At 37.3% G+C, this 18,870-nt stretch overlaps 1 protein-coding gene across 9 annotated transcripts in view; it reads left to right on the top strand.

Moving 5' to 3' along the window:
- The window catches only part of CFAP44 (cilia and flagella associated protein 44), a 140,101-nt gene that overhangs the window by 102,617 nt on the left and 18,614 nt on the right, over nt 1-18,870 (top strand). For 7 of the 9 annotated variants that reach the window (XM_007985799.3, XM_007985797.3, XM_038003328.2 and 4 more), the window contains 6 exons: nt 2,925-3,102; nt 5,847-6,347; nt 8,700-8,903; nt 10,207-10,402; nt 15,848-15,958; nt 17,804-17,934. In XM_007985799.3, coding sequence (XP_007983990.2) covers nt 2,925-3,102; nt 5,847-6,347; nt 8,700-8,903; nt 10,207-10,402; nt 15,848-15,958; nt 17,804-17,934 — 1,321 coding nt within the window. The remainder of the gene's footprint in view (nt 1-2,924; nt 3,103-5,846; nt 6,348-8,699; nt 8,904-10,206; nt 10,403-15,847; nt 15,959-17,803; nt 17,935-18,870) is intronic. The other 2 variants (XR_005242008.2, XM_007985798.3) reach the window with 2 other exon arrangements.

The following is an 18,870-nucleotide window of genomic DNA, read 5'->3' as shown; positions in this document are numbered from 1 at the left end:
TTTAAAATATTGTTTGGTCTGCTTTCTCTGTCATTGATTTACTATTATTTTTATAATTTCTTCCCTTCTAGTTAACTTAGGTTTAATTAGCTTTTAGTTTCTTGCTTCTTAGTGTGTAAACTTGTGTATAAGTTTTGATTCTATGCCCTTCTTCCTTTGTAATATAAACATTTAAACTATAAATTTCCTCCTAAGCATTGAGTTAGCTGCATTACACATTTTCATATGGTAGATATTTATTATCACGTAGTCCAAAGTATTTCTTTTTTTTTTTTTTTTTTTTGAGACGGAGTCTCACTCTGTCGCCCAGGCTGGAGTGCAGTGGCCGGATCTCAGCTCACTGCAAGCTCCGCCTCCCGGGTTTGTGCCATTCTCCTGCCTCAGCCTCCCAAGTAGCTGGGACTACAGGCGCCCGCCACCTCTCCCAGCTAGTTTTTTGTTGTTTTTAGTAGAGACGGGGTTTCACCGTTATTAGCCAGGATGGTCTCGATCTCCTGACCTCGTGATCCGCCCATCTTGGCCTCCCAAAGTGCTAGGATTACAGGCTTGAGCCACCGCACCCGGCCTCCAAAGTATTTCTAACATCACTTGTGATTACTTCCTTGACTTGCAGTTTAGTTTCCAAAGATTTGGAGTTTAAAAAATATCTTCCTAAATTAGATTTCTAATTTAGTTGTTTGTGGTAATAGAAAATAGTCTATATAATTTAAATTTTTAAAGATTTATGGAGAACTATGTTATGGCCCTGCATATACAGTCTGTCTACATAAAAGTTCAATACGTGCTTGAAAAGAATATGCTTTCTTGCGTTGTTTGCTGTAGTGTTCTATAAATGTCAATTAGGACAAAATGATTGATAAATGTTTTTCATATCTTCTATGCCTTTTTGTCTTTGAAGGCATGATTTTTTTATGGTTATTCTTGAATATCCTCTGTACTCAACAAGGTCTCTCCAGTTGGTGGGAACATGAGTGATTCCCAGCTATGTGTAAACTATGAGAATTATTTGTTCTACAGTTTCCCAGCAATTGTACTTTTCCCAGGAGTTGTTCTTTGCCCAGCTTCATGGTGGTTCACATTATGCATGTACAGATTAATACTCAGCCAAAATGTTAAGGTTCTGTGTAGATTTTCAGAGGCATTTCTTTGTGTACCTCTGATATTCTTTTCCACAAATTTCTTAGCACCAAATTTGGCCTCCTTGTACTCTAATCTCTGTCTCCTCAGTCAGTGATTTCCCTGGACTGTGTTTGGGATCCTGATCCTACTCCACAGGCTGGTAATTTCCTCTATGCGGCAGCCAGGAGATAATAAGGATCATGTCTTTTTACTTTTCTCAAGAATTACAGTTTTATGCTCTTTATTTTCAATGTCTGAACATAATTGTTTCACATATTTTTATTCAGTTTTCTGGTTGTTTATATTATGAGGATAACAATGGGTGCTGTTACTCTCACGTGGCCAGAGGCAGAAGTAGCTCTTCTCTTCCCTTCCCTTCCTTTTTCTTTCCTTCCTTTTTCTTTCTTTCCTTTCCTTTCTCCCTTTCTCCTTTCTTTTTCTTTAAAAATAGTAATCCTTCATTTTAGTGCAGTTTTACACAAATAAATGATTGTCAGTTAATACAATAGATGGTATGGGTTTCCTCTGAGAGCTACATATACATGCTCATGTTGGCTAGTAGACTTTACTTTAAAAAATTAGACAGGTGTGTTGGGATCTCCCAATGAAGGGCCTTTTATTAGTACCAAGGTATTATGATAGCCCATACCTTTAGATACCTTAGTACTTCCAAAGCAGAGAGTTCAGTTTCTGTAGAGAATAATTCTTTGATTTTAGTCTGGATATAAAGATTGCCACTGTTTTGTATGTATGCAAGTGGGAAAGTTTGGGAGGGCCCAACTGGTTTAAGCATTTTTTTTCAATCCTTTAATTAATTTTGCTAAATATATCTAGCATTCCATTCTGTACTTGTCCTGTTTGTGCTTGGAGCATTCTAGGGACTTCACCAAGAAGATAATATTCAATCCTTTTTGTGGCCTTATCTTGTGGGTATTCTGGGCTATAGTTTGGTCTGGTTTATTCATTAATGTAATTTTATCTTCTTTTTGTCTTCCAGAAATGGATCAGTGTCACTGGTTTGCTCATGGCTTTCTATTCCATTCTTAGATTTCTGATAATTTACAACTTTTTGTACTTCTATACTGTCATTTTCATGGAATTTGGGTACAGAGGGAGAGGCAAATATGTATGCTCATGCTATCATCTTAAACTAGATACCTTTTCTGAAAATTTTACAGCAAGCACTTATGCAAATACAAAGTTTAATTGTCTGGGCATAATGGCTCACGACTATAATCCCATCTCATTGGGAGGTTCAGGCAGGCAGATCACGAGGTCGGGAGATCGAGACCATCTCTGTAGTCCCAGCTGCTTGTGAGGCTGAGGCAGGAGAATCACTTGAACCTGGGAGGTGGAGGTTGCAGTGAGCCGAGATTGTACCACTCACTCTAGCCAGGCAAAAAGAGTGAGACTCCATCTCAAAAAAAAAAAAAAAAAGTTTAATTGACTTTTTAGTCATTAAAAACCCCACCTAATTTCCAAGACGTAATTTATATCAAGAGAATAAGTAACAACGTTAATATAAATTACTTAGAAGTGAACCAAAGCCTACCAGTAATTCAGATTATTTCAGTACAATCTAGTGATTGGTTCCTATTTATGTAATTGTATATTATTTTGCTTGGGATACTTTAAAAGTAGTAATTGACTTTTAAAAAATGCTTGGGCTCTGTGACAAAAGTGGCATCACAGATTTGAAATTAAACTTTTGTATAATGATTAAATTTGAATATATGCCTATATTAATGTAGACAAATTAGAGTTTATTGTCATATTTGTGTCTGGGTTGTCTATTTTTCTAATAGATACAAGAGTAAACCTGGTGACGACTATGAAGATCCTAAAGATCTTCAAGCCATCAAAGAAGCCCAGGTGTATATGGGAGATTTCAATCTGAAGACAGCCCCAGACTATAAGATACATGAGCACATGAGAATAAATGCTGCCAAGAAGGAAGAGGAACTAGGACACCTAGATTCTTTGGTACTTATCTACAGATTTTATGACAATGGAGAAAGCACCCTGGGTTCTTAATTAAATTCTGCTAAAACCACTCATTTCCCTATCTGGTCAAGCCCTATCTGGTCAATAAGAATATACAACCTTAGAAATTTAGAACTGGAAAAGACTTCCATGATTATCTAGAATGTCCTCTTTTTACAAATAAGGAAACTGAGGCCCAGATAGGACAAGAGATTTGTCCATGGTTCATCAGCTAATATGGAAGAACCAGCTGCAAATACTTACAGTGTATCTGAGGGTTATAGATGGGTATTACCTGACAGGTGTGGCAGGGTCATCAGGGATATCTAGTATTCTAGGTCGGAGTTTGACTCTCTGATGAATGTCTCTATCTCTTTTTTACTGTGGCCTTATTAGAAGTATTAATACATCTTTGTTGAGTTAGCATTTCTCAGAAGACTCATTCTGTCTTTGAGCTTTCCTTAAAATACCATGTTTCAGTACCAGTTTCATGGGTAAGCATTATATTTTGTGGATTTTGAACCTCTGAAATTCAAACAAGTCCTCATTGGATTTAGTTTTTCGTTGCCATGGACCACTAAGGACTTAGATTAAAAAGGCCATTATTTAGCCTCTTTTTTTTTTTTTGTAGGACTTCCAAACTTTTCTAGGCAACTCAATGCTAACAAACTAATATATTTCTTTGTTATTTTGTCTGCATTCCTCCAAACCACTTTCAATCATCCTGATCATTCTGATCCCCGTTTTCTTATCAAAGTTCCTCTTCCTGCTATATTAATTCCTTAATCACCATTTGGACTGACAAGTGACTTTTTACACTTAAAGGCTTAGAGGTCATCTGAGCTACTACTTTTAGGAGAACTTGATACACAGTAACCTAGTGTGGTTGTGGAGGTTGCACATTTCAAGGCATCACTTTGGAGAGGGTACCAATCACATCACAGATATATTAATAGTATTTTTGAATATTTTATAATTATCTGACAAATGAAAATGAAGTGTCCTGAGGAACGGGTGTCTTTTTCTGTTTCACCAAAGAGATGCATCCCAGTAGCACAAGGGTCCTGGCTTGGCAATTCATATCCACAAATCCGTTTTCATAGCTCATAACTGTGTGTTTCTCATCAAAATGGACAATTTGGACATTTTAGTAATGACCATTTGGATTGTTTTCCTAGTTGTTCTTCTAAGGTAATTTTTATTTATTCATCATGTTACATCCATCATTGTAGAGAAATGTTCTTATGACCACGATTTATCCAATCTGAAATTTCATACTCTAGTTGAGGAGATGGGCAGGTATGATGTCTTCAACTTAATTGCATTACATTGAAATTTGCTTTGTTAAAATAAAATCACATAGAACACCTTTTTCTACAAGTCAGAAGACTGGAGTTCTGTTTCCATCTCTGCCACTTAATAGCCATGTGAACTTTGCTAAGTCATACAAATCTCCCTAAGCCTTTTATTTCATCTGTAAAAAGAGTATTAATACCAATTAACAACAAGACATGTCTGGTATACCTCATAGGGTTAATTTAATGGTCAAAATCCATAAATGGTCTTTATTGTCATGGTCAAATTGAAAATCATTGAAAAGTATTAAATATTTTTAAAATAGTGTATTGTTCATCTTTTTTCTCAGCCAGTATTTAGGTTTGTGTGGTATTTGTAAAACTAGAAAGAAAGAATAGATGTGTGAAGAGACTCCTTAAAGAGGTAGGTCGTGTAGCCATCAGTGATTTGGGTTTGTTCTTGGTGGCCTAATCTGCAATCCATCAGACACTTCAGAGGTGGTTGTCATTCACCCAACTGTTGGCTTTTGAATTTAAACCTTAATGGTTTAAAGGTTTATTTTCAAGTTGCAGAACATATCCTCTATCTTGATATAGTTTTCTGTGTTGCAGATAGTAAATATATATGTGGCTTTTGTAAGACTGCTTGAAGGAGTGACTTTTGATCTTCCTATGAAAAGTAACTCTTCATGGCCTTTGGACAATCTAGTAGCCTAACTGCACACAGAAAGTAGGGTTGCATGTGCTCTCAGGCTCTGGGAATGGCATTTAGACAACACAGACCAGGGAGACAGCTGGTAATGAAAGAGCAATGAGATTATATAGCCCCTGTGCCTGGAAGCAGAGGCACAGCTTGGCTTAGATAAATGGAGAAGGAATGAAGGAAGGATCCTGCAGTCTCTTGGTGTGACATGCTACTGAAATTCAGAATCATGGCCTTGCCTACACAAGGAGTAATGATAATCATGTGGCCAAAATTCAGAATGAAAATAGGCTAACCTGTAGTTTGGGCCTAGGTGGGCAGCCCTAAGTGAGTCTAAGTCCAAGGGATTCAAAGTTCCAGCAGGAAAATGCATTAATCGCCTTCCTGTTCCCTTCCTCCCTGGAGAGAGTATCCAACTTGAATAAGGCTCCAGGAAGGACTTCCATGGAGTGGTAAAGGAGGACAGGGGAACTCAGCCACATAAGCCATCTGGAGGGAACAAATCGTGGGAAGCCAAGAGATACCAGAGGTCACATCTAAACTGTCCTTCCATCTTGGAGGAGCTAAATGGAAAAAATCCTAAATATTAGAGAAAAGGGAAACTTGGTGGTAAAAAGGTATGATAAGGTGAATTTTTATCTTGAATTTTTGCTAGGCCTTTCAGCAAGGGAAAAGAGCAGATCGTACTCCATGCAGTTATTTGTCAGACGGTTGTACTGTTGTTTCCTTCCTCTTCTTTTTTTCAGGTCCATGGAAATAAAAGGTACATGAACAAGTGCATTCTGTCTCTTAGAGACCTTAAAGTAGCTGTTGTTGAGGAAATACAGTGCCTGGTACAAGAACTGAAGAACATTCAGTTGACTCTTCACGTATCCAAGCACATACCCATTCCCCAAATTCCTCAGATACACCCGGAAGAAGTTCCAGAAAAGAGATTTCAGTATGATGAAGAAGCTCTCCTAAATTTTAAGCAACAGCATATGAAAAGTGACGATGAAAAGTCCCCTGGAGTGGAACAGACAGGGTCTGGAGGCCCAGGTGGAGGATTTCTCAAGCTCTCTTCTGGAAAGGATGGGGATTTGACAACCCGAGATTCAATGTCTAGATCATCAAAGGCATCAACACTCAGCCTAGATATACCAAAGTATATGGAATTTGAAAAAGCAGAGCCAACGGATGTGGAGCTGGAAATTATGAAGAGAGATGAGATTAAACACGTGTACATGCAACAGTATTTGGTCAACAGGGTAAGGGGTGAACCTGTTCCTAGTTAAAGCTGAAAGAGAGAAGAGAAGGGAAAAAAATGGGTTGGGTTTTTTATTTATTTTAAATTTCTCTGCATGAACCTTTCCCAAACCCTGACCAACTCACCACTCAGTGATGGCTTGGCTTCTTTCCCATCCTTGGCCTTCTGGAAATCATTGTGCTCTTCCCAGAACTACAGAGCTTTTAAACTTTTTTTTGTTTTGTTTTGGAAAGCTGGCAAAGAATGAAGGGGAAGCCCATGTTTCAGTTACTTGGCATCCAACTGAAGTCATCGTAAAGGGGAAGTGGAGGAGCAGCTTTTACATGATGGATGGAACATAGATGATGGATGGAACATAGTTAAGAATTTTCCAGAGAAACAGGGCACCCTCTACTTTTCACACCATCCTTTTTCTCTAATATGTGGTTTGTTCCATTAGTAGAAGTGTTTATGGTGACTACTGGGTTTGAGATTGTTCTGGAGTTGGAATGGCAACTATTTTTATTTCTAGGAAAATCAGGTCCAGACTAGGACCTGTTGGGCAGGATGTTCGTTGAATATGAAGGGAAAAGAACCTGTCTTGGAGAGATAACTCTCTGCTGCCAGCCATATGGATTCCCTTTCCTCGGTGTGTCTTTCCATCTCCACCCTGTGGTGATGCCCTCAATAGCTTTCCAGCCTTATTCTTCACCATTATCTCTTCTTTGTCCAGCCCTGTTTTCTCACTGTTCTTGCCTCTTTTCACTCCACCTTTTTCTCCCACACCATTGTGAGTTTTATAGCTGTGCTTTTTCCTTTGCTGTTTGCTGCTACCAGTAATGACTTCCTTCCAGAGTTGAGTCATCAAAGCACGGCTCAGTTCCAAAACCTCTCCAGCATTTTCCGCTCACATTACTTATGCTTTCCTTGTTTCTAAACTCCAGTTGCACCTGTAATAAGCATCTCATGTTTTACACTAATTTTCCTTGCTGTTTGATGGGTATTAGTATTGTCTTGAAAATTAAATTATGTAATTCTTGAGCAAAGGGCCACGTATACTTCTTCTGATTCCTCCACAGTGTCTAGGACAATGTCAAACATACCATAGATATTCAGTCAAAGGTTTTAATTGATTTAATTGTAACTAATTTATTAATTTAATAAATATTTATTGGATGTTCTATGTGCAGGGACACTGATAGATAGGATTAGGGATACAACAATTCCTAAGAAAGACATGTTCTCTGTCTTCACAAAGCTTATAGGCTATTGGGGTTGGAGAGAATAAAACAAGTGTAATCCTTACAGACTTGGAGACCTATGTGGTTCAGTTTAAGAATGGTGTTGCACTGAAGAAAATATAGGCCTGCCTCCAAATAAATTCAGTAATAATTCAAGTTTGTTAAACAAGCTTTAAAGGGGAGCCCAGACATGTAGTCTATAGTGATAGTTACTTAAAAGTTTAATTTTTTCTTCTCTCTGTTTTTTTTTTTTTTTTTTTTTTTTTTTCCAGCTCTCTGAATTTCTCTGGTAGTTTCACTGCTCCAAACCCACAGATCTCTTTCTCTCCTCAGCCCCAGTCTGGGTCCTCACTTATTACAGGCTTTTGACAGTTGAGGCTGCCTATCATGTACAAACTAATTAAAAACATAGAATGGTTTGTCTCTTCCTATTGTTACAGTTTCCTCAGGAGAATCAGCCCTTGGGGCTCTCTCTTGACCTCTTATTCTCTTTTGTGATACTGGGGGGGAAAGCTTTACCAAAATCAGAACAAAACTGAAGACTTCAAATTTGTAGGACCATAGTGGATTAAAGTCTGAACTAGGACTTGGGATACTTAGGCTCTTATCAGGAAAACTACCTTTGACCTTAATTTCTTCAGTCCTAGAAAAAGATTGAACAGGTTTTTTGTGACTTCATGATTATTTTATGTTTTTTAAAATATTTACTATTCTGTAGGTTTGAAAATTTTCAACATAAGAAGTTGGGAAATATATTTATTTGTGCTTACTATATAAAAGGGATTGTAGAGATACTGTGGAGAATAAAGAGGAGACAGAAACACTACCCACTCAGAGAGCTCATAAGCTACACAGTACAGCAAGAAGGGCATTCTTGATTGATGGCTTAGTCAATGGTGAAGAAATAGCTGGAAGGACTTCTAGTTACACAGTTCCTACCACTTAATAAATTAACTTATGCAAACTTAATGTAATTAATGAATTTATTTTTGTGACTACACACACACACACACAATTCTCCATCCGTAAGGGCATAATAAAAAATGATTTATTACAAATTAGTATTGTTAGATAGTTTAAAAATGCATTTATCTAGTCTTCTAACGTATCCTCAAATATTTTTTCCCTCTCAGGTGAAAGAACTGATTGTCACTTTTGATGCAGAACTCCGTCTCCTTAGACATCAGAAACTGAAACTAGATACTCAGATGAAATTATCTGACCTGCACCATGTCACCTTATTTCAAGAAATACTTCTCCTGAAGAATTTTGAAAAACAGGAGAACATACTTCAAGAGCGTGTTAATTCCTTGGACAAAGAGGAACAGTACATGCAAGTATGAATGGGCAGAAGAATCCTAGCTGGCGGTTATGGAGAAGCTTGATTTCTTTTTATTTTTCTTCTTAACTCAATTCTCCTACTTGTTCTAGCCCTCATCTCTTTCTTGTCTTCTTTCCCCACCTCCTTTTTCCTGTTATTCCTACCTACTCTCCATCTTTAGTATTCATGGTCAAAGAGAAATGATTTAGATTTTTTAGTAAATTTGGTCTGATATTCTGTAAGGTAGGAGAATAAAATTTTCAAAAGTGAACCTTTGATTGTGCCAGTCTACTCCAGCCTGGCGAGCTGGGTTCCCTAAAAAACAAAAAAGTAAGCTATGATATAAAATTGAGTTTTGATTTTAAGTTATCCTTATGAAAATAACTGAAAGAGAAGCTGGTAAGTTTCTTACGTATGATAGCTTCAGTGTAATATATGATTGAATATCATAAGAAATGAGGTTCCATTATTTGTTATATTTGTATATTAACTTTCAGAAAATAAATTTCACTAGCTTTGTTTTAAAAGAAGAAAGATTCTATTAAATAGATAGTATATGCTACATAGTAACATTCATTTTTAGGTATATTAGCTTCACTAGAAATTATATGTCTTTTTGTTTTAGTTATTATATATCAGTACAAAAAATTCTTTGGTTTTTGAGACTACACATGCAAAAATATTAGCTGACATCCACATATTCAATTTAAGGAATTTCAAGGAAAAGTTTCAATTTAATTTAGATTTTGGGGGGATGTTTAGCACTAAAAAAGCTGATTTTCTAATTCTAAACGTAACTGATTTTTACAAAGGAATTATAAAATTTTAACCAATAAATTGATGGCTCTGCAAACATCAGAAATATAAACTTCTTTTAAGATGTTTTAAAAAATATATTTGTAAACTGTAACCGGCCGGGCGAGGTGGCTCAAGCCTGCAATCCCAGCACTTTGGGAGGCCGAGGCGGGCGGATCGTGAGGTCAGGAGATCGAGACCATCCTGGCTAACACGGTGAAACCCCCTCTCTACTAAAAATACAAAAAGAAATTAGCCGGGCGTGGTGGCGGGCGCCTGTAGTCCCAGCTGCTCCGGAGGCTGAGGCAGGAGAATGGTGTGAACCCGGGAAGCCGAGCTTGCAGTGAGCCGAGATCGCGCCACTGCCCTCCAGCCTGGGCGACAGAGTGAGACTCCGCCTCAAAAAAAAAACAAAAACAAAAACAACAACAACAAAAATGTAACCTTGCATTGTAAAGTACATTTCTCTCTGAACTTGGTTTATCAGAAATATTTATCATTTTTTCTTGTTTTTATTCATTTAGTGGAAAATAAATGAAACTCTTAAAGAGATGGAAGAGAAAAAGAATGAAATCACCAAACTCCAGGAGCAAGAAAAGGCACTCTATGCTGGTTTTCAAACAGCCATTGGAGAAAACAATAAATTTGCAAACTTCCTCATGAAGGTCCTAAAGAAGAAGATTAAACGGGTAAAGAAAAAAGAAGTTGAAGGAGATGCTGGTTTGTATTTCTTTCTTGCATACAATCTTATTTTCTCTCATTAACATGAAATAGAGAGGTAACTAAGGGACCTGTTAGATACCCTATTTTTTTCACTATAACATAGACAACGTAGAGACACTCTGGAGGCTAAAGAGAAGTCATAAACCTTCAGGTCTTCCAACACCTCGAGTTAATCTGTGTGCATGTTTGTTTGCACATGCGCACACGTGTTTACGTATATCTGGTATGAGTTAGCATAGTGTAGTTTAAGTTAATAAGCACATCTTTTTATGTGTTTATTTGCCATATGTATATCTTGTTTGGTGAAATGTCTCCTTTTGTCCATGTTTAAATAGGATCACTTGCTTTTTTTACTGTTGAGTTTTGAGAGTTCTTTATATATTCTGTTTACTAGTCCTGTGTCAGATATGTGGTTTGCAAATATTTTTCCTAGTGTGTAGCTTGCCTTTTCATTTACTATAGTATCATTTGTTGAAAATGTTGTCTGTCTTCGACTGAATTGCTTTGATCTTTGTCCAGATCATTTGGGCATCTTTGTGGGGATCTATTTCTAGGTTCTGTATTCTGTTCCATTGATCTATATGTCAATCTTTTCACCAATACAACAGTCTTGATTATTGTAGCTACATGTTGAGCCTTTAAATCAGGAAGACTAACTCCTCCTACTTTATTATTCTTTTGTAAAATTGTTGTAGCTATTCTAGTTCCTTGATATTTCCATATTTTAGAATAATATTGTTTATATCCGCAAAAAATCTTGTTGGAAATTTCATAGTAATTGTGTTAAAACTGTATATTAATTTAGAGACAACTGGTATCTTTACTTACATTGAGTTTTCCATTAGAAGGTACAATATGCTGTAGTCCCAGCTACTTGGGAGGCTGAGACAGGAGAATGGTGTGAACCTGGGAGGCAGAGCTGGCAGTGAGCCAAGATCACGCCACTGTACTCCAGCCTGGGTGACAGAGCGAGACCCTGTAGATCAAAATCGTATACTAGTTTTCAGTATATAATTCATGTTCATGTTTTGTTAGATTTACACCTATTTCCTTTTTTAGTGATTTTAAATGATACTGTATTTTTAATCTCAGTGTCCTCATGTTCATTGCTACTCATAGATTACATGTTTAGCTGATATCCTGTAACCTTACTTATTAGTTCTAAGAGGTTTTGATAAATTCCTTGGGAATTTCTATGTAGATGATATTAGGTTGGTGCAAAAGTAATTGTGGGTTTTGCCATTAATAATGGGAAAATAATTTCACCTAATAATTTCATCTGTGAATATAAGCAGTTTTATTTATTTATTTCTGATAAGGATGCCTATTTCATTTTCTTGCCTTATTGCATGGCTAGAACATCCAGTTCTATGATAGTGCTGAGAGCTGACATTCTTACTTTATTTTCAATATTAAGTATAATGTTACTTGTAGGTGTTTTATAGATACTCTATTAAGTTAAGGAAGTTCCCCTCTGTTCCTCTTTTTCATGAATTTTTTTCATGAATGGGGGTAGAAATTTGTCAGATGCCTGTCTACATTGATTGATGATCATGTGATTTTCTTTTTAGCCTATTAATATGGTAGACTACATTGACTGATTATGGATTATTAAATCAGAATTGTATTTCTGAAATAAACTTTCCTTGGCATAGTGTAAAATTCATTTTATATATTGATTAATTCTATTTGCTAATATTTCATTGAGAAATGTTTTGTCTATATTCATGAAGATCATTTTTCTGTAGTTTTTATTTTTTGCACTGTCTTTGTCTGGTTTTAATATCAGGGTAATAAAAACTAGCTTCATAATATGAATCAGGAAATTTTCCTTTCCATTTGATTTTCTGGAAGATCTTGCGTGGAATTGGTAGTAATTATTCTTTAAACACTTTGTAGAATTCACCAGTGAAAGTATTTGAATTTGAAGATTTCTTTTGGGGAGGTTTTAAATTACAAATTCAACTTTCTTAATAGGTATAGGGCTGTTCAAATGTTCAAATGATCTGTTTCTTTTCTTTTCTTTTCTTTTCTTTGAGACGGAGTCTTGCTCTGTCACCAGGCTGAAGTGCAGTGGTGCAATCTCTGCTCACTGCAACCTCCACCTCCCAGATTCAAGTGATTCTCCTGCCTCAGCCTCCTGAATAGCTGGGACTACAGGCACATGCCACCATACCCAGCTAATTTTTTTTGTATTTTCAGTAGAGACGGGATTTTGCCATATTGGCCAGGATGGTCTTGATCTGCTGACCTCGTGATCCACCTGCCTCGGCCTCCCAAAGTGCTGGGATTACAGGCGTGAGCAACTGCGCCCAACCCAAATGATCTATTTCATATTGGGTGAATCATGGTAGTTTGTGGTTTTTTTTTGAGGAATTGGTATATTTCATCTAAGATGCCAAATTAATGCATGAATATCCTTATCTTTTTAGTGTCTACAGGATCTGTAGTAATATCACCTATTGCATTCTTTTTTCTAAAAAAAATTCAGCTTTTATTTTAGATACAGGAGATATATGTACAGGATTGTTACATTGGTATGTTGCACCCAGATAGTGAGCATAGTACCAAATAGGTAGTTTTTCAGCCAATGGCCCCCTCCTTCTTCCCTCACCACTCTAATAGTCTGCAGTGTCTATTGTTTCTGTGTTTATGTCCATGTGTGCTCAATGTTTTTAGCTCTCACTTATAATTGAAAATATGTAGTATTTGGTTTTCTGTTCCTGTGTGAATTTGCTTAGGATTATCGCCTCCAGCTCCATCCATGTTGCTGCAAAGGTCATGATTTCATTATTTTTTTATGGCTGTGTAATATTCAATGGTGTATATGTGGATTTTCTTTGTCCAGCCCACCATTGATAGGCACCTAGGTTGATTCCATGTCTTTGCTATTGTGTATAACACTGTGTTATGGTTTGGCTGTGTCCCTACCGAGATCTCACCTTGAATTGTGGTCCCCATAACTTAACAACTTTTTAAACAACCAGCTCTCACGATGACTCACTCACTCTCACTCACTGTCATGAGAACAGCACTGAGGGGATGGTGCTAAACCATTCAGGGGATTCCTCCCCGATGATCCAGTCACCTCCCAACAGGTCCCTCCTCCAACACTGGGGATTACAGTTCAACATAAGATTTGGTGGGAACACAGATCCAAACCATATCAGATATAAGTGACTTTTAATGGAATCCTAAACACTTTCATATTATGAGACTTTGTATCTTATTTAAATTTTCTGTTTTACTCGAATTTCTCAAACACCAATCTGACAAGGAAAGGGATGGGAGTCTCCTTACTATTGGTGGAGGTAGAAGCCTGTATTCCCCATTCAGACTTCATTGTCACCCAAGGGATGGGGGACCTCTTTGATACTGCTATATATGGGTGTGAGTTCCAGCTCCACGTGTAGTTTCTATGATCAACATGGTGGTGATGGTGAGTACTTATTGATAATGATGAAAGTCCTGCCTCTCTATTAATATTCTTCTGATACCACCCCTGAGGGGAGAGGGGATAGTACCTTATTACTGACCGTGGGAGTGGAAGTCCGGGCTATCACATGGCCTCCACAGGCATCTTGGTGGTGAGGGTGGGGGCGAGGCTGGTTACCAGCCAACATGAATAAATGTACTGGCTCCTTACTTGGCCTTCTCTAACATCATTCAGTGGGAGCGGTGGGACACCTAATTACAGCCCTGTGAGGGTGGATGTCTAGCCTCCCCACTTAACTTTTGCTGATTTAGTTGGGGATTGTACCAGAGTTTTTCTTTGGTGTTTGGTTGGAATAGAATAGTTACTGTCAAAAAGTCTTCTCTCCTTCTAGGCTGCCCCTTTCCTGGTCCTTTGGCTAGAGATAGCAAGCTTTTGTTAAGGCTTTCCGTATCTATAGATCTGTTGGTGTTTCTAGGCTGCCAACTTACTCTTTTCCAAGTCTGAGATAGATGAGGGTAAAAGAATATCCAAGGAACTCGCCACAGTGTTGTTCCTCAGGTTCTGAGGCACATAGTTGCTCTACTTTCTTCTCTCCATTTTTTTCAGAGTCTTCTTATGTTTGTTTTGCACATAATGTTTAGCTGTATTTATAAATTGTAAATTGGTGATCTGTAGTTCATAGATGGCCTCAAGGTGTTTTAAAAGAAAGTGGGGCAGGTTGGAGTGGAAAGGTCTACAACCCCTTATCCAAAACCCTTGGGGACAGATTTTTTTTTGTGTTCAGAAATATTTCTGAAGATATTATATATGATATTATAAAGAAATCGTTGCTGACATTTATTAAAAACAATAAGGCAGACTTTATTCAAGGGGGCTACTATAATGGGGTTTTATAGCAGGGAAGAGAGATGGGGCTGAACTCTGAATATAACAAGGACAAGTGGAGATTTATAGCCAAGGAACAGAGTGGGGGGTCAGTGGACGGAAAATTACTAAGAAGTAGGGTAATTCTTCACTAGACTGTTTTAATAGGACTTTTAGCGGAGGGCAAGCCAGGTGATAAGGGTTGAGTGATGAGGAATTTCATCAGATATCAAGGGTGGGGAATTTTTTCTAAACTAACTTGCAGGATTCTTGCTAGAATTGGACTAAATAGGTTAAAGACACAGCTCAAGGTCAGGAACTAGTCAGAAAAAGGACTCAGAGAAGCCTGGCTCAAGTTGGGTCAAAGGAGAAAGTCTTTGTCAACATGATACCACTAGCAAGTTCTGGTACAGAATCCCAAAATCAAACATCTTAGTGCTTCTGCAGCAAAACATGAATATTCATACCAAGTTAAATAAAGACTATAAAGATCATTACTTCATGTCAGATAACTTATGAAAATCTTTTCAGGGCCAGGCCCAGTGGCTCAAGCCTGTAACCCCAGCACTTTGTGAGGCCCAGTTGTACAGAATCCTTGAGCTCAGAATCAGCCTGGGCAACATGGCGAAACCCTGTCTCTACAAAACAAACAAAAAACAAAAATTAGCTGGGCATAATGGTGTGTACCTGTAGTTCAGCTACTCAGAAGGCTGAGGTGGGAGGATTGCTTGAGCCCAGGAGGTGAATGTTGCAGTGAGCTGAGATTATATCACTGCACTACAGTCTGGGCAACAAAGCCAGATCCTGTCTCAAAAGAGAAAAGAAAAAAGAAAAAAAGGAAATTTTTTTTTTTCTGATTTTAGAGCATCTTATGAGTTAGGAATTGTGGGTCTATTTCACTGACTGTGTGTATCTACAGCTTGGCAGCTTGGTCTCAGCGCCCTCTGACTTGCATTGATAGTAACCGCACAACCTTCTGCAGGCATTTGGGTTTGTGTTCTTTGTGTCCTGAACCATTTTAAACTCTTATATTGAGTTATTTTGCTAGGGACTAACTCATTGAAAAATAGTTTACTTTAAAAATCTAGTATTTAGTTGAATATAGAAGCTTCTTTGTTAACAATGCCCTCCTCTTTCTGTAGATGAAGATGAGGAGAGTGAGGAATCAAGTGAAGAAGAATCTAGCTTGGAGAGTGATGAGGATGAGTCTGAATCCGAAGATGAGGTTTTTGATGATTCTATTTGCCCAACAAGTAAGTTAGATAAAACCATGTGTTCTCTGTGAAGTGTGAATATTGATTGGCAATACTGAGAAGGCCCTTTTTTGGTATCTCTGTTCTCTGATAATTAAAAAAAAAAGGATAGTTTAAAATGTATGAATAGAGTCTAATGAATACCCTTTTTAAAGTATAAGAATATTTATTTATTTATTTATTTATTTATTTATGACAGAGTTTAGCTTTGTTGCCCAGGCTGGCGTGCGGTGGCACGATCTTGACTGACTGCAACCTCCACCTCCCAGGTTCAAGCTATTCTCCTGCCTCAGCCTCCTGAGTAGTTGGGACTACAGACGCCCGCCACCACGCCCGCCTAATTTTTTGTACTTTTTTTAGTAGAGACGGGGTTTCGCCATGTTAGCCAGGATGATCTCGATCTCCTGACCTCATGATCCACCCGCCTAAGTCTCCCAAAGTACTGGGATTACAGGCATGAGCCACCGCGCCCAGCTGGGATATTTATTTCTTAATTCAACAATATTCAACTTCTACTATGTGCCAGGCACTTAAGGCACTTCTCTGATGCTAGGGATACATCAAAGTATAAAACAAACTCCTCCATCCTCATGGAGCTTATAGTCTGGTGGAGAAAGACAATAAATATAATAAGTCAATTAAACGGAATCTCAGAGGACGGTACATGCTATGGGAAAAGAAATGAAGGGAGTGCAGGAGTGAGGGTGGAGAGGAACGTTGCTATTTCCAATAGTATGGTCAGGGAAAACGTTAATGAATACTTTTGGGGGCTCTCTGGGTGATTTATTATCTGTTCTCTTAGGCAGCCATTTATGAGTGACAAATAATATGCAGACAATTGACAGTTGATTCAGAATTATAAATTGTGTAGCAAGTTTAATTTTATAAAGAAATGCCAGACTGTAATTTACATATATATTTTAGAGTAATCTCGTTTTTTGACAAACCTATTCAAACCTTTGTGTTGCAAATCTGTTTTGTAAGGGCGCTTTGACTAGTCTCCTGGAAATGCTTGGCAATTTACATTCACTGTTTTCACTGGTGAAACCCATCTGGAGCAGCCAGACCAATTTCTTACAGTTTCAATAGATGAACGGTTCGGTAGAGAAAAAAGACGTTTTGGGATCTGTAATTTGTTTTTCTAGACATTTCAAATGAAGTTTTAATTAAATTTTAAAAGTTTAATTTCAGATAAAATTTTAATCTTGTTTTACTTTTGAATACAATGGTCTTTAAAAATCATAATATTTACAAGCGAAATAGAGTATACAAACCTTCTAATGCCGACTCATTACTTTTTAGCAGGATAATTAAATGCCTTGAACAATGACTCAGAGTTAGTGTGGTGATAGCACTAGGGCTAGGTCTAAACTTCCTGAATTCCATTTTAGTATTCCATTTCTACATTCTCTATTACTTGGTAGACAAAGGTGGCTCTTAGTGTGATACTGTGGAAAGAATAGAGAGATAATGCACTTGAATCCCATTCTGTTATGTACCAGTTATGTCACCTCTCTGAGACTTAAGGTATTCACCTATATATGGGAACAATAGTTTCTGCCTTGCAGGATCTATGAGCCTTGATTGAGATAATGTACGTAGAGGGCTTAGCACAAAGCCTGCTTCAGAGTACTGCTCACAGCATCAACACTATTATTATTATTATGGTTATTAATACTACTAATAATTTCAACCTGAAACAATTAAGCCGTAAGTGTCTTAAAAGCTGGCTAGAGTGGATCCATAAATAGACATTATTGATTCTGAATCTCCAAAGTTCACAGTTTTAGTACTACCACATTCCATAACAAATGAGGCTGGTTTTTATTTTAATTCTCTTGGCAGATTGTGATGTGGCTCTTTTTGAGCTCACCCTTCAACTTCGAGAGAAAAGGCTGGACATTGAGGAGGCTTTAGTTGAAGAAAAGAAAGTTGTTGATAACCTCAAAAAGGAATATGATACATTGTCCAAAAAAGTATGGCAATCTGTCTACTTATTTATCCTCTCAAAATGCTACACATCCTGCTAGCTACAATATTGCCTTTTCATAGTAATGACAGTATTAGGACTTCTCAGAAAAGAAACATTTCAAATGTTAAGGCCAGGTTTTTTTCTCCTTAAATTGTGGTGGGGGACATTGCTTTTTTGATAATTGGACTTACTTTATCTCAGTCATTGGTCTCCAGACATTTCTGATGAGTTTACTCTATAAGTAAAAAAAATGAAAATGGAGCCCCTCCCCATACAATAAATGTATATGTATTTATAAATTGTATTTATGAACAATTATATATTTTGTACAGTAGGAAACATCCACAAAAAACAGAAATTAAATAGAAGGAGATAAAAATAAATAGAAATAGAAATTCTGACATTTTCAATTTATACCCCAATAGATGATTTTTTTAAATCATCTGGGGTGCATGCATCCCGTGTTGGAGACCACCAAGCTAAACGTCTGGTATAATATTGGTCAATTTCTGCCTTAATCTGCTCACTTTCCCTCTTAGGTACTCTTGTCTAGAGCAACATCACTTCATTCATGTTCAGAAATATTTTTGATGTATTATTTTTCCTCTTGTGAATAGGAAATGATTTGGAATACTTTCACGTTTTCTAGGACATGGAGAATGTGCTTTAGAATACTATAGTTAGCAGTTTCGTTGCTTTAAAGCAATGAAATTTGTTGAAGTCATTATGACCAAAAAGACTCCCACCATTCTGTCAAAGACATTCCATGGTGATGGGCTGCTTTTCATGCACAAAATAAAAGGGAGATGAGGACATGTTTTCTGGGTACTTATTCACAAAATTTTATAACTCTGGAGTCATAGAAATGATTGAAAGAGTGACGTGGATCATAACTTGGCAGAAAGAAAATAATATGCATTCCTGAGTTACAAACTGGGAT

Source organism: Chlorocebus sabaeus, chromosome 22 (genome assembly GCF_047675955.1).
Source record: "Chlorocebus sabaeus isolate Y175 chromosome 22, mChlSab1.0.hap1, whole genome shotgun sequence".
Taxonomy (NCBI): Eukaryota; Metazoa; Chordata; class Mammalia; order Primates; family Cercopithecidae; genus Chlorocebus; species Chlorocebus sabaeus.
The sequence above is the reverse complement of the archived record's forward strand: the minus strand, read 5'-3'. Positions and strand labels throughout refer to the sequence as shown.